Source organism: Clarias gariepinus, chromosome 21, assembly GCF_024256425.1.
Source record: "Clarias gariepinus isolate MV-2021 ecotype Netherlands chromosome 21, CGAR_prim_01v2, whole genome shotgun sequence".
Classification (NCBI taxonomy): Eukaryota; Metazoa; Chordata; class Actinopteri; order Siluriformes; family Clariidae; genus Clarias; species Clarias gariepinus.
The window spans coordinates 10,709,624-10,734,681 of record NC_071120.1 but is presented as its reverse complement, the minus strand read 5'-3'; the positions used below and the strand labels follow the sequence as shown (position 1 = coordinate 10,734,681).

Here is a 25,058-nt window from a genome sequence, read left to right as displayed (position 1 = left end):
GCATGGCGGTGTGCAGACTCTGTAGTGACTGTGCCTCTGAAGTGTATTTTCAGGAATAATTTTAACTGGGTTATGAATAAATACTTATGAATGTAAGATTTATTCAGTAGAATGAGCAACAAAAAAATCCATCATGTGGTTTGTGGAGAACAGCGTGGCGCAGTCAATTTCTCCAAAACTGTAAAATGTTTTTGGAAATTTGAATTCTCAATTTCGGAGAACTGGATTTCATTTTGAGACAAACAGCTTCATGTCGCAAGATGTCAGGGCCTGGTTCCCAGGGTTTTTATTTTATTTATTAAATTTTTAGCAGAAAGCTGGCTCCCCCTGTTGGTAAGAAAACTAAATTATTTGATGGAAATATAAAGACTGAATGCTGGTCATAGCAGATTGAAACAATGGAAAGTGGTTTAAAGGGCAGACTATGAATAAAATACAGTATATGAATGCTTTTTAAAGAGATTAAATTTAGTTTTATTTGTAAAGTGCACTTAACAATTGTTGCAAAGTGGCTTTACAGAATAAAAAAATTATGCAAATAAATTAGAACATAATTAAGAACAGGACGAAAGACCATCTTCCTCAGTAGCCAGGGACCTTCATTCAAGAGGACCCGAACATGTGTCAGACAAGTCCGGAGGGCAGAAAGGGTCTGGGTCACTGGCAACTCAGTAGTGCCATGTGTAGTGACAGAGAGAGAGAACTGGGTCTGCTAGCAGTCACTTAACGTATAAGGTAAATGTGTATATATAGTGCAGAGTACAAGTGGGGACTCAGGTAGGGCGAACTGTGACAGCTTAACTAAAAGGGGGAGCCAGAAAGAAACACAGACATGAGGTCTCTTTGGGATGTAAAGTCACCAGTCACTCCATCGTCAACACCAATAAGAGTGGAGAGGACATCATCTAAACATACCAAAATGCTTGGTTAAATAAATAGGTTTTCAGCCTAGACTTGAACACTGAGACTATGTCTGAGTCCTGGACATTAATTAGAAGACTATTCCATTACTTTAGGGCTTTAAAAGAAGAAAAAGAAAAAGTTCTGCCCTCTGCGCAAATAAAAAAGACTGAAATCAATAATCACACCAAGTTCTTTTACAGCTATACATGATGAAACAAAGGCCTTTCACATCGCTTGAGCAATCAAAGTACGTTTTTCTTGTCTGAAGTGTGTAGGAGAAAGTTAATAAGCATCCAGTGTTTCACAGTATGTCCTTCACACGTTCCTCAACTTTATTAAGCTGGAGTTTCTCATCTGGCTTTGCTAAGACATAAAACTGCACGTTATCAGCATAACAGTCGAAACTAATAAAATTTTTACAGATTGTTACCCAGAGGAAGCTTATAGAGAGAAACCAGCAGGGGACCCGAAACAGAACCTTGTGGAACACCAAACTTTATTTAGTACACATATAACAGTCACGAGATGCTGTCAAGATTGTTATAGATGTTTTGTTCATCAAATCCTCTGCCACATGAGCAGCCTTGTGTTAACATTAAGTACTCTCTAAGTGCAAGCTAAAAAAATGTTGGCCAAAATAGAATTTTCATAAGACCAATAGAGCGATAAAAAATCTTTTTGTAAGCTCTAATTTCCATGTGAGTCCGTTCCTGCTGTCTGTAAAAATGATTTGTTAATTAGTAATGTGTTACTTTAATATCATTCCTCTAGGATCGGCAGTTGAAGATCAAAGAGCTGGTGTTGTCCTGTCATGAGAGGGCGGTCCGGAACTGCCCCTGGACCATGGGCTTGTGGAAGAGCTACCTGTTGGCTCTGGAAAGACACTGTGCAGAACATCACATAATCTCTGGTACTGGATACAGAAGACAGTAAACAATAATATAATGTACAAATGTCCATCAGAGTAAAGGGAGGCCACTGGGCCCTGGTGGTAGCCAAGCATTTAAATTCTATATGTCCTTGTAACAGTACTTTAGAGATGAACCCCATTCTCATAAAGTGCTTTATTTGGTGATCAAATGTTTTATGAACAAGACCATGGAAACTTTAATACAATAATTTAATGTGAAATAGTGAAATATTAAGAATCACATGTCTTTGTTTATATTTTTATTTTTTATTTTTCTCTGTAGATGTGTTTGAAAAGGCCTTGAATGCTGGCTTCATACAGGCCACCGATTATGTGGAGATCTGGCAGTCGTACCTGGATTACCTGAGGAGACGTGTCGATTTTAGCAAAGGTGAGAAGACGACTTTGCAGTGCTTTTATTAATTTTATCTTAATATAATGTAAAATTAATTTAAAATTAATTAATTTTACCGTAATACCTGTTCAGTCTTTGTAGAGGTGTAATATAGAGTAATATAGCAGTCGAGTACAGGAAGTCTTTAACATCCAGAATCTTTTGCTGTACTTCTTCATTTAGTGTTGTCGTCTAGACTCACTGTTTTTCTTTAAGATTTAATCTATAAGAATATGATCTGTACATCTTTACATTAGAAGTCAGTTTGCTATTGTACTGGTTCCTTGTGCTGAGTATAAAAATCCCTTACTTTCTTCATAAATATTTATAAAATTGTACATGTAGAAAATTTAGTGTAATAAAAAGTTTATCAGTTTTCCATTTAAAACTAAAAAAAGCTCAACTCTAATGAGCATTGGGGGGGGTGGGGTTGCTGTTGCTGGAGGGCAGTAACAGTGCTTGGCTGATTTGCAGAATCACAAATGGATTTTTCTTTAAATTATTAGAGTTTGGCCAGATGAAATCTAACATTTGTTACAGATGCACTTCTGTTTCCACTTTGAATGCATTTTTATTTTATGCATACTATATGTACCATCTCTATTTTTATCACTATTTTATACTGCCAGATGATGCATATTAAACTTTGTCAAGTATTTACAGGAAACATTTTGGGTAAAAGAGTTTGCCTTCATTTAAACACTTTATCTACTGCACGTTATGAGATAGAGAAGAATCGCCAAACCTGTCCTGGTTGATTTGGCCTCATTCATTGTATAAAGCTTCATTTATTAAAGATAAATTGTGCAGTTCATCTCATTAATGTATTGATTCATAATTAATTACAGAGGGAAGCAGAGAGCTGGAGGAGCTGCGGGCAGCTTTCACACGCGCTCTCGACTACCTGAAACAAGACGTGGAGGAACGTAAGTGGCATACTGTGTGTTCATGCAGTATTGATTCAGTGTCTTTTTTCAGAGCAAGTGGAAAATGTGTATTTGTTACAAACAATGTAGCTTTAACGGACTAGCCAAAAAAAAGGTTGTTATATATAATGCTGATGCATTAATAGTAAAGCTCATGATATATTTTTTGCTGCAACTATGGCTATATGATTACAGGTTTTACTGAGAGTGGGGATCTGTCTTGTACAATAATGCAAATCTGGGCCAGGATAGAGGTAAGCTTAAATGACACTTTACCATTCCAATATCATCTTAAGACTAAACCTTAATCTAACAATGCTAATGATTTGCCTTAAAGAAGGTAACCAGCTAAATAATTTGTTAACCAACTATGTTTGTTTCGCACAATATTTCTCCTTGTAGCTCAAATACTTCTTATCTTGCGCAATGTGAATTTTTAGCAGCGAGGTATTTGAATAAATAAAGATGATACTTAATAATGTGTATGAGGCGCCGTATAGGGCTTAAATCAAACTTTACTCATGCACACACATATGAAACACTTGCATACACATATATGAAACACTCACACATACATATATACTACTAACTGCTCAAACAACTACATATGAAACAATTGCATACACATATATGAAACACTCACACATACATATATACTACTAACTGCTCAAACAACTACATATGAAATGCGCGCACATACATACATACTTTCCGCGCACATACATACATACATACTTTCCGCGCACATACATACATACATACTTTCCGTGCACATACATACATACATACTTTCCGCGCACACGCACGCACACACACACATACATACTTTCTGTGCACAGGTACCTGAGGTGTTTGGGTTACCATGGTAACGCAAGGAGGAAGTGACGTTGCATGGTGTTATGAATGGTGGAATTTTGTAGAGTGAAGTTCCCTTTTCAGACATTTCCTGCGCAGGGAGTAGGGTGTAGGGAGTAGTCATTTCAATGTATATGAACTTCATTCTCCCTGATTAGTAGTAGCGTTTCTTAAATAGACCGTTAATAGACAGTTTAGAAGACAACGAGTGATTTACTTATCACCACAAAAGTGGGTGGGTGATATGGGGGGTCGGAACAATGTTTGTCCTGTGGGATTCCGATGAGTTATTGTTCATATTAGCGAAGGCGAGGAAACACATTTCACAAAACAGTATATCTTTCTGTTGTAGGATCCGACATATTAGCCACAGATTCCGTGCTTCAATTTTCTTTTTGCAAATCATCACCTGCGTTTTCTGCCGCTGAAATATTCAGACATTATGTGGATAGTTCTGAATACGCCATGTGATTGAGCAGTGATGATACAAACCAGTACTACCATTCAGGGAGAATGAAGCGACAAGTCCGTCTACACTGAAATGCCTTCCGGTTACACTGAAATGCCTTCCGGTTACACTGAGAATCTCATAGGTGAATGTGCGAGAAGAGTTTGTATGTATGTGCGCGGAAAGTTTGTATGTATGTGCGCGGAAAAGTATGTATGTATGTGCGCGGAAAGTATGTATGTATGTGCGCGCGCATTTCATATGTAGTTGTTTGAGCAGTTAGTAGTATATATGTATGTGTGAGTGTTTCATATATGTGTATGCAAGTGTTTCATATGTGTGTGCGTGAGTGAAGTTTGATTTAAGCCCTATTTTTTTTACAGAAGTAAAAAAAAAAAAAATAAATATATATATATATATATATATATATTTTTTTTTTTTTACTTCTGTTTGTTTAAAGTATTTGGGCTTTATTAATGTGTGTAATAACTATTTTAATAAGGGATAAATATACTTTATCATTAGATTTCAATCTAAAATTCTTTACCTCAAGCCATTTTTCCCCCCCAAAATTTACCATTAATTTGATCTCTTCAACAGGCTCTGCACTGTAAGAACATGCAGAAAGCACGAGAACTGTGGGATAGCATCATGACGAAAGGGAATGCCAAATTCGCCAACATGTGGCTCGAGTACTACAACCTGGAGAGGTCAGTGTCATGCAATGATTTATAATGTTATAATTAACAAATGAGAAATGATGCACCTGCTCTGAGCGTATCAGTCCCCCTCGTGTCAGCAGCAGACCGTAAAGGCGAAGGTGCACAGCTCTGTCATGACCATCATTTATTCTCTTTTGATGTCTTTTTGTTATTAAAGTGTTTTTTTGTTTTTAGGTCATACGGAGATGCTGCACATTGTAGGAAAGCTCTTCACCGAGCCGTGCAGTGCACATCAGATTACCCAGAGCATGTGTGTGAGGTTCTCCTCACGTTTGAGAGGGTTGAGGGTAAGTGCTACAGCATGGTCAGACATGGATTGGATGCAATGTCTAGACTCGAATTCTATTGTGTTGGAAGAAATATTCATTTAAATATCACTCTCCTCTCTTCTCCTCCTTTGGTTATTATCTCATACAATGCTTTCTCTTTTTATAAATAGAGTACTTTATTAATCCCAAAGGGAAATTGTGTAAATGTTTTTCTTCTCTCCTTCTGTCTCTTCTCATGTATGCTTTTTTGTCTATCTATCTATCTATCTATCTATCTATCTATCTATCTATCTATCTATCTATCTATCTATCTATCTATCTATCTATCTATCTATCTATCTATCTATCCATCCATCCATCCATGTCTGTTCCTAAAATATCCTTAACTTCTACCTTTGACTCTTTTCTTTAACTCTTTTCCTCCCATTTTCTTCCTTCTGTCACATCTAAGGTTAATCTATTTATTGTATTGATAAATATCTAACCTATGGTTTTGTCTTTCGTCCTCTCTAATGGCTTCCTCTATCCATCTGCAGGTTCGTTGGAGGACTGGGATGCTGCTGTCCAGAAGACGGAGTCTAGACTGAATCGAGTTAACGAGCAGAGAGCCAAGGCAAGATCTTCGGATCACGTGTCCCTTTGTGAAAACACATCCTGTCATGTGGCCCCTTTAGAGTTCAGAGAATAATTCATATTGCATGGCACTGTGTAATCACATTCCATGGTCGTTTATCATAAAGTAGTTTCCCCTGCTCATGTGTATCAGGCCGCATAATTAGACTGATTGAAATAAGAGAAGGTAAATAATACAGTAATGGACCGTTGTTTGTCCTGTGCTGAGTGGAGACGTGGCCAGATCTGTCTCTGTTTACTGTATTTACTAAAACGGGTGCATAGCTCTATCCATGTTACTGATCTGCCAGTTACAGTCAAGAGAAGAACACAAATAAGATCATCTTTCAGTGAAAAGTGATAACTTGGGGATGCTAAACCTTTGATAGGAATGTGTTAATCTGTGAATTATTTCTGTTTTCCTCGGTTGCATTCGAAGAAAATATCTAATTGGTTTAATATGTGAGCCATTTAATCTCTGAAAACACATTTTGTGCTGTGAGCATCTTCCTGCCAGAAGTGTCAGATGAAAGCCGTGTGATTTTGTAAAAAAGAAAAATTTTATTTATTAATTTCTTTTCACATCTGCTCTGCGTTTCTGTACAGGCAGCAGAGAAAGAGGCGCTGCATGTCCGGCAGGAAGAAGAGCGAGTCGAACAGCGCCGCAAAGCCAAGGCGGAAAAGAAAGCACAGAAAAAGACCCAGAAAACAAACAGAACAGGAGACAAGAGGAAGGCAGATGATGTGGGCGAGGACGAATGGGGAGAGGAGACTGGTAAGGGTGGTAAAGGAATGCATGTTGGCTCTCGCCAACAATAATATTTTATGTGTAAAATCAGTTAAAAAAAAAAAAACTATTTTATGTTATTTTAGTGACTGGTCGCCAATACGTACTTATAACTTAGTGACAAGTGCAGTACTTTTTTGTTGTCAGCTTGAGCAAATAGAAATTCAGTGGATTTTCACACTCAGCCCAGCACATTTTAACTGTGATTAATTAAAGAAGAATTAAATGATAACAAACGTTCAGTGCAAATCATTAATACTTATATACAATGTTTTCGCAGAGCGCAAGAGGCACAAAGGTGACGAGGACGCCTCAGAGGAGCAGATGGAGACAGAAAGTGGGTTGTTCGGGCGGCGTGCTCCTCCTCCTCCTCCTCCGCACCACAAACCAGAGACTTCAGCTGCCCGGAAAAACCAGCAGGTGGTGACTGAAGTAAAAAATACAACGGCCAGAATGCCAGACGAACAAAACGACCTGAGCTGTGTGTTCGTCAGTAATCTAGCTTTCACTCTGGGTGACCCCGAGGGCAAAATGAAGGCTGCGTTTGGGAGCTGCGGCACCGTCGTGCAGGTGCGACCGGTGTATACCCCCAAAGGCGCCTTTAGAGGATACTGCTATGTGCAGTTTGAGGACGAGCTAGCTGCCCGGGAGGCGCTCAAGCTGGACCGACAGGAGGTGGACGGACGGCCCATGTTTGTGTCTCCCTGCGTAGACAAGAGTAAAAACCCTGACTTTAAGGTACTTAAAGGAGATAAGTGTATTGTGTTGTATTTTTTTTCACACCTGAAAAGCTTAAAAATCCCACTATGTATTGAGCTGAGAGAATTTAATTGTTATTTATTCCTCTGCTTTTGCTAGGTTTTTAAGTACAACACATCATTGGAGAAGCACAAGATCTTCATCTCTGGGCTGCCATTCACCTGCACTACCGAGCAGCTGGAGGAGTTGTGTAAGGATCACGGCACTGTCAAAGCCGTCCGCCTCGTCACCAACCGATCCGGAAAACCCAAGGTTTGAGCGCATGGTTCGAATATAGCTAACATTAAAAGTGACAATTATGAGTTTAAAACAAATTGTGTCGAATATTTGCCACTGCCTTATTTGTTCGCAAACATCTGCATGCAGCAGAATCACCAAACATGGAAAAGAATTTTAGGACGGAGGTGCTCGTGTTGTATTAGAAGACTGCAGTGACTAAAGATTCCCGTATATGTTGTTATAAAGGAGCATTATAAGCAGAACTGTTGTTGTGTGTGTTCTCGCAGGGCCTGGCCTATGTGGAGTTTGAGAACGAGTTGCAGGCATCTCAGGCTGTGTTACAGATGGACAGGACGAAGCTGGGGAACCACACGCTCTCTGTGGCCATAAGTAATCCACCAGCCAGGAAGACAGAATTCACACCAGCTCTGGGAGGCATGATGCCTCGTCAGATTCAGGGCACGTAAGTACAACAGCACCTCTAAGTGGAGGGAAAGGGATTTCGTCCCTGTTGCTACTAGATGTGTTGATGAGGATCGAAAAAGAAAAGACGAAAGTAAGGGTGAAAACGGGGGAGAGTGTACTAACCTTAATAAACTATATTTATTGTCTTATACCATGCAGATGTTTTTTGATCTGCTTTATAGTCACACATCTGGATGTAACGTATTGTAATTACTGGTTTAATGATAAGACAAATAAAATCATTAAATTTATTCTTTTTTAAAAAATCCTTAAAAACCTTTTTACTAAATTTGAATCAAGTGAAAAAAATTGATTTTTTTTCTATATAATAGGGAAGTTATTTTAAGCGCATGCATAACCTGATAGATTATAAACACGTTTATTAAACCCTCCCAGAAATCTGATTGAGCAGACAGAAAGTTTGACCTCGGGCCTTAAAATATCGACTGAAACAGTGAATTCAAACAGTGCCACTGACTAACATGATTAATTAACAGAATACACCTGAATAATGGTAACAGAATACACCTGAATAATGATAAGAAAATACACCTGGATGTTACTAATTTTCCAAAGCTCTGATCCTGGGAACTTTAAAATGTTAAACATGTCACAAAAACTACACAAAGTCACTGTGTTGTAAGCTATTACTGTAGACTAGAACTGTACCTTTGGTACTGTATACAGCCGGAAGGAACAAATCTGTATTCTGAACAAATGAATCAAATATGCGTGTATAAAGTTTAATCAAATGGGGGAGACAGAGTCAGAAACATGGCTTTTTATTGGGAAAAAAAATCAGTTTATGTTCAGACAATGAATGGACTTTTGCCAAAGAATTGTTTTAATACTGAGAATCAGGATACAGTCGACCACCGGAATTCGCAGAGGTCACAATCCCAAAGCACCTGCACATTTTGGATGTGGTCAACAAAAAATACCTATAAATTCCTATGAATTTTTATAAACCACAAATATGCTCCCAAAACATTTTAAATTTTATCTCAAACCTAGCTTAATACATTACCCTAAAAAAAATTCAAAGTACAGTGAAACCTTGAAACCTAAAATATAAAGTAAAAAAAAAAAAATTAACCTGCACTTTACCTTTAAAAAAAAATCCCAACAATTAAGTGTTTGTGCGCGTGTATATCTAAAGTAAGGAGCCCCTCCCCACTCCCCCTTCTTGTCTTACAGTTACCCTTTCTTTACTCTTTTCACACTCGCAACAAAAATGCTGTTTTATCAGAAAAATAAACAAGAAATCTCTCTAATGACACTCGAATGAGCGACACACTAAAGGAATCACTGCTGTAAAGTAAAAATTAAACTAATGAACCTGCACTTTACATTTAAAAAGAATTTCGACAGAGCAGTGTTTCTGTGTAGAACAGAGCGAAAGAGTGTGTGTATGCGGGGGGCACCGTGTCCAAGCCGTGCCCCCGCCCTAAGGTCACCTCCTAGCCAATCAGAATAAAGAACTTTATTATCTTTATTGTCTTTATTATCAACACATAAGATGGCTAGCCTTCTAATGAACAGAAAATTAACAGTTTTTGTTAACTGAATCCTTAATTCTGTGATTTCAGTCGTGGAAAAGGACGCACACAGGTGTCTTTACTCCCTCGCTCTCTGCACCGTCAAAACACACCGCAGACGAAAACCGAGAACGGCACTGCCACTAAACAGCAGGAAGATGGCCTGAGCGATGGAGTGCAAGCCGAAAACGCTGTAACGAAGCCCCTGTCCAACGAGGATTTTGCGAAGATGCTCCTGAAGAAGTGAAGAAAAAAAAAAGAATACAACCTGTTACCCTGCCTTGTGTCAGAAGCCATTCTGTGTCCTTAATGTGAAAGAGAGGAAGAAAAGCAGTGCTTTACATTATTTTTCCTGTAAATACATGAACCCATCCACATTCTATTAAAATACATTTTAACAGTATGTCCTTGAAAGGAGTGATTCGTTTGTTTCTTTGGCCGTGGTTGGGTTTGGAAGAATTGAAAATGTGCTATTTCCTTTTTGTACACGAGGTCAGATAATTGATGTGACCCTTGTTGTTTTAAAATTAGGCATATGCAAGACCGTAATGTTTACTATGAAAGTATTATAAATTAGAGTGTGTATGTATATGCCATTAATTTGCTTTTCTTTTTTTTCTATACGCTGCTTTGGTCAGGAAAGAAAAAACAAAAACAAAAAAAACAAAACAAAACAAGAAAAAGCTTTTAAGAAATGTGATCAGCATTTGTTGAGTGTAATTTATTTGCAGCGCTAGAACCCTGGGATGCTTATTGTGTCGAGAGCGAAGAATCTAGAACACAATTCCTGGACAAGATTCCTTTTCTGGATTCGAAGTTTTTTTTTTATTATTATTATTTTTTATTATTATTAACATGTTTTTAAATAGATATGTAACAGTAGTTTTTTTTTTTTCGTTTTCTTCCTTTTTGTTTTCTCTCTGAAATTCGTAACCAATAATGTTGTGTTCTGTTAAGCTCCTGGTGTTTTTACTCGCTAAACTTTTTTATTTGCACAAACATTTGAGTTTGTGTCGTATATTTTTTTAAATATAGTTCCGGATGGCTGACACAGTAGTTCTGCCTTACCTTTGTTGGAACAGTGTTGAGAAACGTGACTAATGTTTTAAGCGAGGCAAGAATTCCTGTTCCACAGCCAGACTGCACAGAACTAGAACCTGATTCAGATGATGTCTGTGTAATTTCTGGAATTTGCCTCTGTAGAATTTAAAATTGAGCTCTGGAGTCTGAGCTCATCGGGGTGAGGTCTGGAGTTTTTTCCAGTCTGGCTGTGACATTGCCTTAGATCGTTCCGTGACTGTGTGGAACTGAACGTTTTAAATGATTAAGAATCTATGCAGCTGTTCATCGCTAGAACCTTCCATATTAGGTTGCCTAAATAAAACCCGTTCCCTCCGCCATACTGTATATACACACTACAGCATTTAGTAGACGTCATTTTGTCAAGATGAAAATGGAAGGGTCGAACCTTTAATGGAAATATTTATTATGTGTGATGTGTATATTATTTTTAGGATTTCCCCACCGGTCCCTTTTTACGGAGTGTTTGTTGAGCGTTCGCCTCCCTCGCCGGTAGGCCGTAACCGTTTTGTACAGCGTTTGTATATTTTGATCCGAAGGAATAGTAGCTCTGAATATTTGCTTCTGATCACCACAGTGGCCTAAATAGTAACGAGAAAAGAACCGTGCTGTCGCAATGTCTTGTTCAACTTGTCTGTATCCTGATTTCTTTAAAAGTATTGCTCTTGTTAACACCCCTCCCATGTCCTTTATTATATATCTTTTGTCCAAGTTTGTTTACCTGATACGTTTTCTGTATCGTTAAAAACATTTGTATCACTGTTTCTTTTTTCTTTCTTTCTCCATAAGTCTTTTCCTTTATTGTTTCCTAAATTGTTTATCAAGAACAATTAAAAAGTATGTGGTCATTAAAACAGTGCTCAGTGATTTTAATTAAACACTGTTGCTATACTTAATATTATAATGGTAATATAAAAAAATTAACTTTGTCAGTTATATTTCTCTTAAAAATGCCACAGCAGTTTGCAAACACTTTATATCTACTATTTACTTGCATTTTTTTTAACCCAGTGTAAAACAAATTCTTAGCACAACTTTTTATGATGAACCTGTTTTTCTTTTCTGTATCTCTCCAAAAAGCCATATTCTCACCATTTCATTAATTGCAAGCGTTTAAAAAAAACTTTATATGCAGCAATGACCAACTGTCCCATGTACATAAGTTCTGAGAACTTGAAATGTAAAAGTCTTGAACAAACAGAACTTTCACAAGAGCCGTGGTAAATATTTGTGAATGTACAGTACTGTGCAATAGTCTTAGGCACTATCATCTTTATTACAAATGTGTTTATTATGCCTGCATTATATTCAAAATCATGCGCCATTTCCAAACATAATTTAAAAACCTAGGAGAATGTAGGCTCCTGAGTTTTCCATGAAAAATAGAAAAAGCGAGGTGACCAAGTTACCAGAAGAACTCGATAAAATAATCATAATCACTATTTGGTGTGACAACCTGCTTGAAAATAATCAGTATGGTTCCATACAGATTTGCGCAGTTTTAGCAAAACAGCAGGAGGTTTTACTGAGTGTGCTGGGGTACAAGTTCTTCTGGTAACTTTTTCTGCTCATACTTTCTATTTCCATGCAAAGCCTGCACTTTTTTAATCTGAAAACTGGTCCGTTATGTAATATATTGCTTTCTTTGCAGACATGCAAAATCTTCTGTAATCTTATTTATTCTTTTTTACATCAAGTCCTGTACTGTAGATCCCGACGAAACACAATGAAAGGGCAATACGAGTGCTGATCTCAATAATTTAATAGTTCTTTCACACGCACACACTGATAAAAGAACTTAACAAATCTGTAAAATAAATAAGTAATAACATCAGTCTTAAAATGTAAAGTGCTTCCTGGTGCAGACCTCCAACAAGGGGCACAAAGTGATTCTGTGGTTAATATTTTCAATAGAATTAAACAAACATGGGGAAAACACAAACAGCACCACATAACACTGAAACACAATTGAAAAACAATATTCAAATGGCACCTTTACAATAAGGATTTTTTCAGTTTTAGTTTCAGTCTAAATCCCGAAAAAAATGTGTGAGGTGCCAATTGGCATTTGTGTATAAAAATACTATTGGTAGGAAATAAAACGCTAAAATAATGACCTCAGACTCTAGATATTTTGTCGAATTCCGAATTTTTGAGGGTTGAAAAATTCCTTGAATGCTAATATAAAATAAAAAAACAAACCAAAGGAAAATTTAGATAAACACTGTTAATGACTAAACGTTTAAACGGTTCAGCATGTTAGCATTGACCTTGGCAGAAAACTTTGACAATAATCAATTCTTATGCATTTCTTGATTGATTCACCACAATGATTAAAAAAAAAATCATAAATAGCTGCTCTGACTAAAAAAGGAACTGATGCAAAAGTGGCAAAACTGCAAAGGAAGAGCTTAAATTGAACAAGCGATAAATAGCTGAGCTACGTTTTTTTTTTTCACGCTTCAGGCAGAATTAAAGTAATTAATTCGAATTTATCCTGAGAGCTATGAAAATCTCAGGGGGGACAATAAAAACTAACTTTAACTAAAAAGGTGTTTATGAATGTCATGTTGAAATTAGAAGGAAATAACTAACCTGTATATAAACTTCAAACTTACATAAGGCATTCTTCAGGACTGCTTTTGAGTACCAAATGATCATGAAATTATTACATGGCAGCATGATTCGGGCTTAGAGTGTTGTTTTAAATGGCAGATGGACTGAATCTTTTGTTTTTGTGTGGCTGAATTGTTGGAACTTGGAATGACCAACCACAGGTTTCATTAAATCATTATAATAACGACGCACACTGATGGTCCACAACTCACAGACATTGATTACGTCAGGACTATTCTATAAATCGCCGATCCCTTCAGTTATGCACCGGTATAGTCCGTTTACAGTCGGGACAAGCCTGATTGCTAGCATCAGGCAAACCCACTGCGTGTTCAGTGGTCGCTATGAGGAGTGTGTCCAGCGTAATCTCTGTACACTTGGCAATGAACCGAATGAATGGCCGAACGTCGCCCTCGTTGGCCGTGTCTAAGGCGGTGTAATACTCTGCCCGCTGCTCTTTCCTGATGGTGATTGGTGGGTAATTTGCCTGCATCAGCACTAGGTTCATGAGGAGTCTTGATGTCCGTCCATTCCCGTCTATGAATGGGTGAATATAGACAAGTTTGTAGTGTGCCAACGCAGCGAATTCCACCGGATGAAGGTGCAGAGCTTCGTCCGAATTAAGCCACTGCACTAGCTCCTGCATGTGCCGCCCCACATCATTCGGATGCGGTGGAATGTGGTGGCCTACAAACACCTGGCTTGCCCTGAATCGCCCCCCTTCCACTGGATCTGTATATCCCAGTACGCGCCGATGTATCTCCAGGATATCGCTGACCGTGATGGAACCAGGACGTGACAGTAGAGTGGTGTTGATGTACTTCATGGCAGCATCAACACCAATAGCTTCGTTCTGCTCGTGCAGGCTCTTCCCGGGCACGGCATAGCGGGTCTCGATTATGTGCCGGATTTCGGACAGAGTCAGCGTGTTGCCCTCGATGGCCACCGTATGGTAAATATGGTGGTAATATGTCTCTTCTAGGATGCGACGAAGGGCAGAGTTGCTTTTTGGGATGGCCATAAGCCGTTGCACTTTGGCGTCGATGTCGCTGAAGTGGCGCTGGTCAATTTCCTCCACAAGGGGGAGTGTGCGATCACGGCTCACCAGTGCTCTCTGGTGACAGGGTGAAATGGCGAGCGCTTTGCTGTACAGGTGCTCAGCTTGAACCACGTCCTTCTCCTCCTCAAGGATGATGCCTAGCTCGGTGAGGGCATCCGCAAAGTCTGGGTTCATGTTGAGCGCGTGGACAAGAAGTTTGTGCGCCTTCTCTCTTTTTCCCTGTTTCTTCATCTCCAGGGCCTGCTGGAGAGCTACCTTCGCCTCCAACAGTGACTCTGTGAACAGAAACTCATGAGATTACTTTAAAGAAGAAAAAAAACTAATTTTCTTTTGGCATTTCAAACACAAAAGGGAATGTTCTTAGGACAACAAAATCTGTTGTCGGACTGATGTAGGGCGGCGGTGTCATTTTGTCACCATAACAACCATTTAAGTGACTCGAGGAGGTTCTAGCTTGTCTGCCATTGAAACAAGATGTAAAATTAACTGATTTCGGAAAATTTACAAATACAAAAACCTCTGTGCTTAATTTGAACAACTCAGAATAAAATCTAAAGTACGTGCTCAGATATTGTGCTTAATATTACAGTTATAAGGAAAACATGGAGTCGTCTTTCTCCATCCTACCTTTACTGGGCTTGGACTTTTGAGGTAGGAGTTGGAGTGCAGTGTAGGGTACAGTAAGGCTGGTCGAGTGCCCCACAGCACGATGTGTGTTTCCCCATAGCTGACAGCGCAACAGAGAGAACCCCGTCAGTTGGGTGCAGCAATTCTCCTCCACACCCACCAGAGGAAGTAGCAGCACCAACACCGAGCTCAACAGGACGAAGAGAACAGGCCCCCAGCCCCATAGCAGAGGACTAGCACTGACGTGACGCAACACCGTTACCGCCGCCATCAGTCTAGATGTCCTGCTATTCCGAGCCTCGTGTTCAGCATTCTGTAAAAGAAAGCAGGATGGACTAAACTTATATTAAAACAACATCAACACTTGACATTTCTCACATCTTTTCAACAGAAACAGTACACATTGTCAGCCTAATTTTTTAAAAGGGAAAAATTGGAGTCAGATCTGTTGTTGAAAATGTACTGACAGATGAAAACATACCACATATAATCTATACCCTAAAACAGATTTGAGGAATTACTTGCGCGAGTCTAATTGATGCGGAATCAAGACTGGAAAATTCTGTCTTTTCATTTCCAGAGGAATATACTTAGAAATATTTTGTGAACTCTTTCATTTAACTGGAAATATAATCTGCTAATGTGTTTCCTATTGGCTGTCTGCCTGTCTCTGGGTCTCTCTGTGACTTTCCTGGCCAAAAGCTTACATATGCTCTCTTTGAACTTCACACATATCATGTGTGTGTGTGTGTTTGTGTGTCCCTCTCTCACGGTTCAGAACATTAGCCAATAGGCGTATCAAGGTGTGTCGGACACATCAGGCAATAACTCTTCCCTTATTTCATGTGGTTGTTCAGTCTGATCTTCACTCGCAGAGGGAAAAGTGTTTCATGTGCAATTGTTTTGTAAAAAAAAAACAAACAAAAAAAAACTTAGTTTAGATACACACGCACAAACTGTTTAAACACTTGTTAAATACATCTTGTTAATGTTAATTTTCTTCTTTAATGTAAATAACTTCCGCTCTGTCACGTTTAAGAAAAATTCAGCTGTTAATGTCCATAAAATGGAAACCCCCCCCCCCCATCTCTCGTCGCCTTTTCAATACCTCGTTATTTTCTTTTCTCAAATTAAAACGGTTGTGTTGAATGTGCAAAGTAAACACACGATAGATTTAAAAAAAATTTTTTTTTTTTACTTAGCAACTACCTAAAAATAAGGATGGCGCCTGTCGCCAACTACGTCATCAACACGCGTCCAGTGTAGTTCCTAGACGTAGGTGCTAACCCACAGTCGGAACGGTGTTTATTTATTTATTTCTTATTCAATAACGTAAAGAATTTAAAACCAGTTACAATCAGAGGCTTGCGTTGCATTGACAAATCGGCTAATATCCCACCATTTTGTATAGCTGTGTTTCATTCCACAGTGCAGCTAATGGCGTTAGGGGAACTTCTGTCAACGTTCCCGTCATGTGGCGTCATCAACGCAGACATCACTTCCTTCGTGCATTACCCTGGGAACGTTAGCACCTGTTACTCATAATAGGGAAATTTCACACTATTGAAATAAAATATTAAATTAAACAAAAACTGATACCATAAAAAAATGTGTATAACTCGTAAATACATTATTTAACTAATTTACAAGATGTACTACATAGACATTACAGTGGAACCTCGGATTACGGGTAACACGGTTTACGAGTGTTCCGCAAGACAAGCAAAGATTTTTAATAAAATTTGACTGGAAAAACGAGCATTGTCTTGGTTTACGAGCACCGAGTATCATGTTTCACGCATGCGCTTCTTGTTTTGATGCCGAGAGTCACGTAATCACAACAGCCAACAGTTTTTCTCTCTCTTGCGCTGCGGAATTGTCTCCCCTGCTGGGTCTTAGTGCTTGTCTCTTACTGGTATAATCATACAAACTAGGGCTGCAACAACTAATCGATAAAATCGATAATTATCGATAATGAAATTCGTTGTCAACGAATGCCGTTATCGATTAGTTGGGCTGCTCACGTCACTGAGGCGCGCGACCATAAGATGCACAAATACACACAGATACACAGCCGCTCGCGCAATGGAGGTTACAGAAAAAAGCGCGCGCCCCGAGTCCTCCAAGGTATGGGAGTGATTTACATTAAACGTCCTCTAAAAAGACGGTAACCTGCACGCTATGCAAGACCGAGCTTTCATGGCATGTCATGCACGAACACTTAAAGAGAAAACATGTTGGTGTTACGGATAGCGAAACGTCAGCAGGGTCAGTAAAAACTGTATCTCTCTATCGTGTAAAAGTTGAAGTGCTTTAAGTTTAAACTGTTTGCTAACTTCGGGACAGTCGCGCTAGATCTGTTCACGTGCTACTCGCTAGCATCACATTGCACAATCACCGCATAAGCAATAGTGATTAGTTAAATGATGCTATTTTAGATTAATTAATTTAAACGGTGCGAATAACAGTAGAATATTACTTTTAGTGATTGTTGTGGTTTTCAGCGAATGCAAATAACAGTATATTTGTGGCTATTAACAATGTTTGAGAGAAATGGTAATATTGTGTATCTGGAATGAATTTTAGATCTTTAAGTCCATCTCAAAAAAAATTGGAGCAGAAACAAAGGTGTTGCGTTTATATTTTAGTTGAGTGTGTATATATATTTATACTGTATATATTATATACTACATTTAATTTAAGGTTTAAAATGTCAAAATTAAAGATTATTAAACTCTTTATATGGCTTTTGCATTTTTTAAAGTTTATTTTTATACATAAATAATACCCTGATTTTTTTTTAAAAATATATAGTTATAAGCAAAATATCAAATTAAAGAAGCGGTTAGGTCTTATCCGATTAATCGATTAATCGAAAACATAATCGCCCAACTAATCGATTATCAAAATAATCGTTAGTTGCAGCCCTAATACAAACATATTTTATTTTGTGTTCGGAAGCGCGTGTGTACAGCGTGTGTACTTGTGGGAGAGAGACGCTGATTTATGACCGTTGTGGGTTATGCAGTCTGGTGTAAATGAATGCGAATGCGAGATGCAAGTTAGGATATAGAGCCTGAGTTTTGTTCTTCAGTAGTTTTTTTTTTTTTTGTTGGATTTAAGTGCAGGATCCACCCGAAAGTTTGTACTATAACCAGACAATGCAGAAAAAAACATGCATCGGCCAGTTTGTCCATCTCATCATTACACGAGCATGAAATAACGGGCAGTGGTTGTTTGTAAATTGTTTTGTTTAGCTTTCTGCGTGGGCTTTGTAAACATACAAAATGCTCTGTGTTGACGACCATTATACCAATAAATGATTCTTTGCTTCTAGTAGGTTTTAGTCTTACCTAGTAATCGTGCCTTTATTGTTTTGTCGCTATGCAATGTTCACTCTGGAACAATAGCTGTCTGTTAAGGTCTATAAACTCCTTAAATTGAAACTAATCATGGAACTGATTAAAATTCAAGTTTTACACCGACAGTCATCTCCAGGGACTGTAAATACATAAACGAGTGTGTATTTTGCTATGGGTTTGGCCAGTCGTAACTGGAGGGCTCCCTTGCTCAGTGCCCTTAGTGACACTCATGGTAAATAGGTGTTGGTATCACGTTGTTGTGCTGTGTTACTGGGATTAACTTTGGCCAGCTGACATTGTGCAAGGTTGTGTGTGGTTGGAGCGTTAGAAACCAAAAACCTTGTGTAACAAAACGCTGAACTGAATTGTGACCAAATATTTTGTGTAGCTTCCCCCCCCGCCCCTAATTTAGTTGTATCCAATTCCTCCCCGTCTCTAGGGAGGAATTGGATCGCTCATGCACTGTTGGGGCGGCGTAACACACTCGGAGGACAGCGTTATCTGCTCCTTCCGCTTGCATGAGCTCACAGACGCTTGGCTGTAGATACGATTAATGTCGGAGCACTAAGTACCTCTCATCCCTCCCCTCTGAGAGAGCTCGGCCAATCAGCTCTCTCTAGACCTCCAGCGGCGAGAGGGAAACTCGTAATCTCCGGATGATAGGGCGAGCACTTTACACTTTACTAATGTAGTTTTATGTCGACTTTGGCAGTTTTTAAAGAATTTCCAACAACAATATCTTGCACCACAGGCTATTTTAACATGCAACGCATTCTTATAGTGTTTTATTTTAAGCCATTAAAAATATGTATACAAGTGTCTCTTAAATAAAAGAAATTCCGTCAATAAGTACTATCATCTTAGAAAAAAAAAACTCATGTTGAATTCATGTTTTAAGGTTAAAGTAGCTTCGCCCTTTTGTGTTTTAAATTCTTGTCTGTGCACTAAGAGGGCATCCTCCAAAAAGATTACATTTCTTATTCACACCTTTCCACGTAAACATATACTGAAATGTTATATTAGCTAGAAAACTCTCATAACAAAATTGTGCACGCACGATTGATTGTATTCAATTAGGTTTGGTACCATGAGTATCTAAACCTTAAGCACAAGTATATTAGTCAGACTTGACGTCCTTTATCTTGTCTCGTCTTGTCATGTGTGGAGGGAGATGTTTGGCTTCAAGGTCTGGGGCACGTTTGATAAGAGAGACTAAAAGGTGGTCTAATTACTTTGGTCACTGCTCAGTTTGTTTTGTTAATGTCAGATAATCACCTTATTTACTTTTCAATAAACATTTACCTCAACTTTGTCTTGCACGTTGAATATGGTTGTGGAAAGGCCCTGTAAGCCAAGGTTTATTTAAATTCGCAAAAAACAAGATCCAGATAAGCCAGTTATGTAAGCAAGTCATTATTGTGCAAGCAATAATTCTCCCCTTATTTCATTTTTAAACTTAACAGCTGGTAAAATCTTTTATCAAGCTCATGTGGGTTCATTTAGATCGACCTACAGCGCTCGAACATCAATCCATGTATTGGTGCGTGAAATTAATCAGAAGTGCGATAACGTGACGGGAATAAAGTAAGGTTCATAAACAATACTGATGGCTGGAAGACATGGCTGTAGTTGGTGAGAGACATGTATATAAAAACCCTTGAACCAGTTAATCTGAAACCAAAGCCATGCAAATAATTTTAAAGCCACAGAGAGCAGAACATTTTCCCTATTCTAATAGAGAAGCTCTGGATTTGCATTGTGCTGCTTTTGGCTGATGGAATAAATGAAATGAGCTGCATGAACAAGCTGGTGTACAGGTGTTTCTATTAAAGTGGACTGGGTGTTTATTCGGAAACATTTGTATAATTTTTTATTAATGTACTTTTTTTTTGGGGGGGGGGGATACACATATCCATATATACACTGCCTGGTCAAAGAACAAAAGTCACCACCTGGATTTAATTAAGCAAATAGTTTTCCACTAGATAATTACTGCAGTGATTAAATCGTTTCATTTGGCAACAAGTTATTTAACGCTAATTGATGTGGTAATTCTCATTTCTTAAACAACCGTGTCAGAAGACAATAGCCTGTGGTCACGGCAAAGATGTTACTCTGTTTCAAAAGGATTTCAACTATGCTAGGCACATAAGTAAAACCTGGAAGGATAGTGCTGAACCATCATCTTCGAGGAATGAATGTGCTTGGAAAAAACGTCCTGAATGAGACGGACGGGAGATCACTTAAACATAGTCATAAAACAAAACAAAAAAAAACAGCAGTTGAACGCATGTCTATGTTTAATAGTGAAGATAAGAGCATTTTCACACTAGACACTGTTATAAACTAGAGGCTAAAATAATCAGACATTACTTTTAAATTGTGGTTCAAGCATTTACCTTGGCTCTCTCCTAAGCGTTCTGTGGTCCATGCTCAGTGTGGTACAAACAGGGACTACCTTTCACTCTTTAAACCGCAAGACCAACTGATTACTAGGTTGAAGACACCTGGAATGTTAATTATAGGACACATGTTAGTTTTACATGTTCTATGGTCAAATACTTTTCTATGGGTACCATCATTTTTGTCCAGGCCTGCTTCATTAATATTATTATTATATATTTTTTTTATGCTTCTGTTGAACCACAATTTAAAAGCAATGCCTGAGTTTCATCAGTTAATGTTTTACTTATTAACGTTTCTGTCAGTGACCATTGAGGGTTTTTTCTTTCTTTAACAGAAGGGTACTAACAATTTTGTCCTCGTGTGAATATATAAAGATATATAAAGATGCTTCAGTAGCAGATCCGCAGCTGTAGCTTGTGATAGATTTTCACATGCATTAGGTAACCGATTTAGCTGAAACAGCCAGCTGTTTGGGTAAGTAAGACATTTTTAGACTTTTTTTTTAGACCTCTTGGGGCTGAAGAGGAAACAAAAAAGGGCCAGAAGGGTAACAGAATGTTTAAAGATGATTTGGACGATGAATATACTGTGCATATCTCAAAAAATGTCAATATTGTGCAAAAGTTTTTTTTCTTTTCATGATTCATAATAATGTACATGTAATAAGTGACACGCATATTCTACTTCTATTACATGTAAATTGACTTTTCACACCTTTTTGTTTTAATTTTAATGGCTATGGCTTGCAGTTCAAGAAAATAAGAAGAATCCCCCAAAAAACTGGAATATTTTATTTCGAGTTAGAGTAAAATAATATTCATATAGTATTCATATACCCTTGGGAAAGACTAATGACTCGGTGTTCATCCACTGTGTTTTATCAAGTCTAAAGTGAACAAAGCCGACTTGCATGAGATTTTAGAGCATTTCATGTCACTCCATGTCTGCTGACATGCTTTATAAAGCTGCCCTTTGGATTTTCTTTTCCAGCAGGACTTGGCACCCGCTCGCAGTGTCAAAACTACCACAAACTGGTTTGCTGACCATGATATTACTGTGCTTGATGGGTCAGCCAACTCACCCAAATTTGTCCTCTATGTGCTATTGTCTAGATGAAGATGAGAAACACCCAACCTAAAAATACAGATGACCTGAGGCTGCTATCAAATCAACCTGGTTTTCAAATAACACCTTAACAGTGCCACAGGCTGATCGCCTCCGTGCCATGCTGTACTTGACACTCTGAGTGGGTGCTAAATCTTGCTGGAGAAGGAAATCCAAAGGGCAACTCCAGCAGACAGAGCTCGTCACCAGACAGAAGCATGGAGTGCTCTAAAAGCTTGTTAAATCTAAAGTCAGCTTAGTTGACTTTAGACTTGATAAAACACAATGATGAAATGATTATTAAGGGAAAAACATGGACCGAACCCACCTGGTCCTGTATCAAAAAAAATTGCGAAATTGCATTATTTTGCATAAAAAAGGGGCAAATAGTTTTCATGGCACTGTAACTTGTGTTGCATAAATCGCGATTGCCACACTGACTCCAAAATTGATAAAAAAAAATTATATTCGCGTTTATAATAGAGATGAACCAGTCGATCGTCCAGTGACCAGAATTTGCTGGTTTTCAATCTGATTATCTGTGACTGGATATCGGCCGATCAGCCTCAGGTATAACTGATTCTGTAACGAGCACAGAAGCTTCTGGGTGGCGCCACAAAAACGTTACATTATCAAAAATTTTGCATGTGAAAAGCCTCTGATCTGACTTTTTCTCTAAAGTTTATGGGGAAATAGTGTCGACCCACTTGCTTATATCATTCTCAAAACACTGCGAGCACAAATCAGCTATTAGATCACCAGCCACTCCACCACGAGTCAAGCTCACGGTCAAGTTGGGTTTTGAGACTTTGGAGACACCTAAGCTGTAAAAAAATTGCTGTTTCTTTATAAATTCTACAGGCTGTGCACTCGGAGCTATTTACACAAATGCTGCCCTTGGTTTTTAAGTAAGAAAAGGACTGTGCTAAGGAATGGGCCACATTTAATTCATTACATTTTTAAAAATTGCAACAAAATCGGGAGGAAAATGTAATATCGACTCGGGATATTTATAGAATCGATACTTATAGAATCGTGATATTAATGGAATCAGCACAGAGGTTTGGTGATGATATCGTATAGGGAGGTGCTGCTGATTCCCATCCCTGGTATAGAGTGTAATCATTATATACTCTACATGATACTGTATGTACACAGTGCACAGATATGCACTGAATTATTTCCTTCATGACTTTAGTGTGAACCAGCTGCAGAGACATGACTGTAAGAGCAGTAATGTTGAGCTGCTGATGTCTGATGCAACACAATCAAGATAGTGTAGAACAGCAGGAGGAGAAGGAGATTAAAGAGAGGAATTATAACTGCGATATACTCGGTTATCGAGATATAAATTGAGTAAATACCTATTTCCCGATGTCATGTTAATCTTCCTGTAGTTGTTAATTCACGTCCAGCGTTTAATCTGACGCGTTACCAGTTACAGCTGCTACTGATGCGCATAACCACTGCGTACTCGCGCACTAAACAGTACACACTAATCCCATCTCCACACGTGGAACCATACTACTCCCTCATACTACTCCTTTATACTACTCCTTTATACTACTCCCTCATACTACTCCTTTATACTACCCCTTTATACTACTCCTTTATACTACTCCCTCATACTACTCCTTTATACTACTCCTTTATACTACTCCCTCATACTACTCCTTTATACTACCCCTTTATACTACTCAATACAACAGGAGGCAAAGTTAGACCTAATTTAACCGTTCATACCCAACAAATCACTGGTCTAATTGACCAACAAAGAGTTCATTTCTACGTGAAATCACGTGCTTACCTTTTCATTCAGATAGCACTCCGTTTTAATGTGGAAAACTTAATAAAAGTGGTAAATTGTCCTATTCGTTTTATTTCTATCTGTAGCGCTGCTGTCCACTTCCGGGAATGTGACGTAGTTGAACGTCAACGCGATTCGTCGTGTCGATGTGGAACGTGCTCGGTGATTGGCTAATCCCAGATTGACGTAATCCCAAACAGCAACACGTTTACCCGATCGTAGGGCCTTCTGATTGGATAAAAACAACCCAGGCTTGCTATTGGATACGACATGCTCAAACACACGCCCTCCTTAAATTACTGATAAAATAAATAAAAACACATCAATAATAATAATAATAATAATAAACTCTCGGGAAAAAAATATATAGTTTATTTACTAATGAAAATAAACAAAAACAAAGTTGAAGTAAATGTAGGTCATCACATGACCACTAGATGGAGCCATGATTTAATGGTTAAAAAAAAAGGTCGGAAAACATTTACCAGTTGTATTAGGACCAAACAACAAGTTTATTATTCACTCTTGGGGACATTGGGTGTGTGTAGAATTATTATAGCTCGTGCCCCATTTAACAACAGAAAACAGATCACCAGACCATCATCCAGATGTTGTGTGGATGGTGGATTATTGTTTAGACCTGGTCTTTCAGTATGAGCTGTAAACTTTCCTGGCGGAATATAATCATCTGGTTTTATTCTTGCCACGATAAAAGGAGTGGCGTAGGGGGGATATCCTGTTCTTTGTTGCCTGTCTATTTTTTTTTAGAAAATCTGGAAGGGTCTTTAAAGTGAGCTTCCTTTTCCAAAAATGATTACAACAACCCACAGATTCTCACGCAATAAAAACAAAATGTTACATAAAAAATATATTGCATACATTGTACAGATGTTTTTTTATTTTGATAAAACAAGGAATAAAATATGATTAAAATGTTTGTGAATGGCTTTTTAAACATTTCATAATTTTATTGTTTTAACATCTCTTAAACAATTTTCTTCAGTTTGATCTTTCAGTCTTTATATACTGTCACTCACAATTACTTGCAACAGTGCAACAGTTGTTTAAATGTCTATAGAAAAACATGATACTTTACATTTACAGGAGTTTTATTCCGGTCACCAGTTTCCAAATTGCTGGTAGTCTGTGAGCAGAAATGTGTGTGTGTGCATGTACAGTATATGTGTGT

General features: G+C 38.2%; 2 protein-coding genes across 5 annotated transcripts in view; one reads left to right on the top strand and one right to left on the bottom strand.

Moving 5' to 3' along the window:
* The window catches only part of sart3 (spliceosome associated factor 3, U4/U6 recycling protein), a 30,817-nt gene extending 19,076 nt beyond the window's left edge, over positions 1 to 11,741 (top strand). The window contains exons 8-19 of the mRNA XM_053481043.1: positions 1,675 to 1,813; positions 2,097 to 2,204; positions 3,056 to 3,133; positions 3,329 to 3,387; positions 5,037 to 5,146; positions 5,333 to 5,445; positions 5,964 to 6,040; positions 6,646 to 6,814; positions 7,107 to 7,564; positions 7,685 to 7,837; positions 8,092 to 8,267; positions 9,859 to 11,741. Coding sequence (XP_053337018.1) covers positions 1,675 to 1,813; positions 2,097 to 2,204; positions 3,056 to 3,133; positions 3,329 to 3,387; positions 5,037 to 5,146; positions 5,333 to 5,445; positions 5,964 to 6,040; positions 6,646 to 6,814; positions 7,107 to 7,564; positions 7,685 to 7,837; positions 8,092 to 8,267; positions 9,859 to 10,054 — 1,836 coding nt within the window. The 3' untranslated portion in view covers positions 10,055 to 11,741. The remainder of the gene's footprint in view (positions 1 to 1,674; positions 1,814 to 2,096; positions 2,205 to 3,055; positions 3,134 to 3,328; positions 3,388 to 5,036; positions 5,147 to 5,332; positions 5,446 to 5,963; positions 6,041 to 6,645; positions 6,815 to 7,106; positions 7,565 to 7,684; positions 7,838 to 8,091; positions 8,268 to 9,858) is intronic.
* Positions 11,742 to 13,415: 1,674 nt separating this feature from the next.
* On the bottom strand, positions 13,416 to 23,983 carry ficd (FIC domain protein adenylyltransferase). 4 transcript variants are annotated; one of them, XM_053481046.1, is made up of 4 exons: positions 23,870 to 23,962; positions 20,952 to 21,059; positions 15,191 to 15,503; positions 13,416 to 14,838 (listed from the first exon to the last, which is right to left on the bottom strand). In XM_053481046.1, the coding sequence occupies exons 3-4, from the start codon at positions 15,459 to 15,461 to the stop codon at positions 13,760 to 13,762; spliced, it is 1,350 nt and encodes a 449-aa protein (XP_053337021.1). In that variant the 5' UTR covers positions 15,462 to 15,503; positions 20,952 to 21,059; positions 23,870 to 23,962; the 3' UTR covers positions 13,416 to 13,759. The 4 variants fall into 4 exon arrangements, with proteins under 4 accessions (XP_053337021.1, XP_053337020.1, XP_053337022.1 ...); XM_053481045.1 differs by lacking the exon at positions 20,952 to 21,059 and having other exon boundaries at positions 23,870 to 23,983; XM_053481047.1 differs by lacking the exons at positions 20,952 to 21,059; positions 23,870 to 23,962 and adding an exon at positions 23,427 to 23,504.
* Positions 23,984 to 25,058: the final 1,075 nt, after the last annotated feature.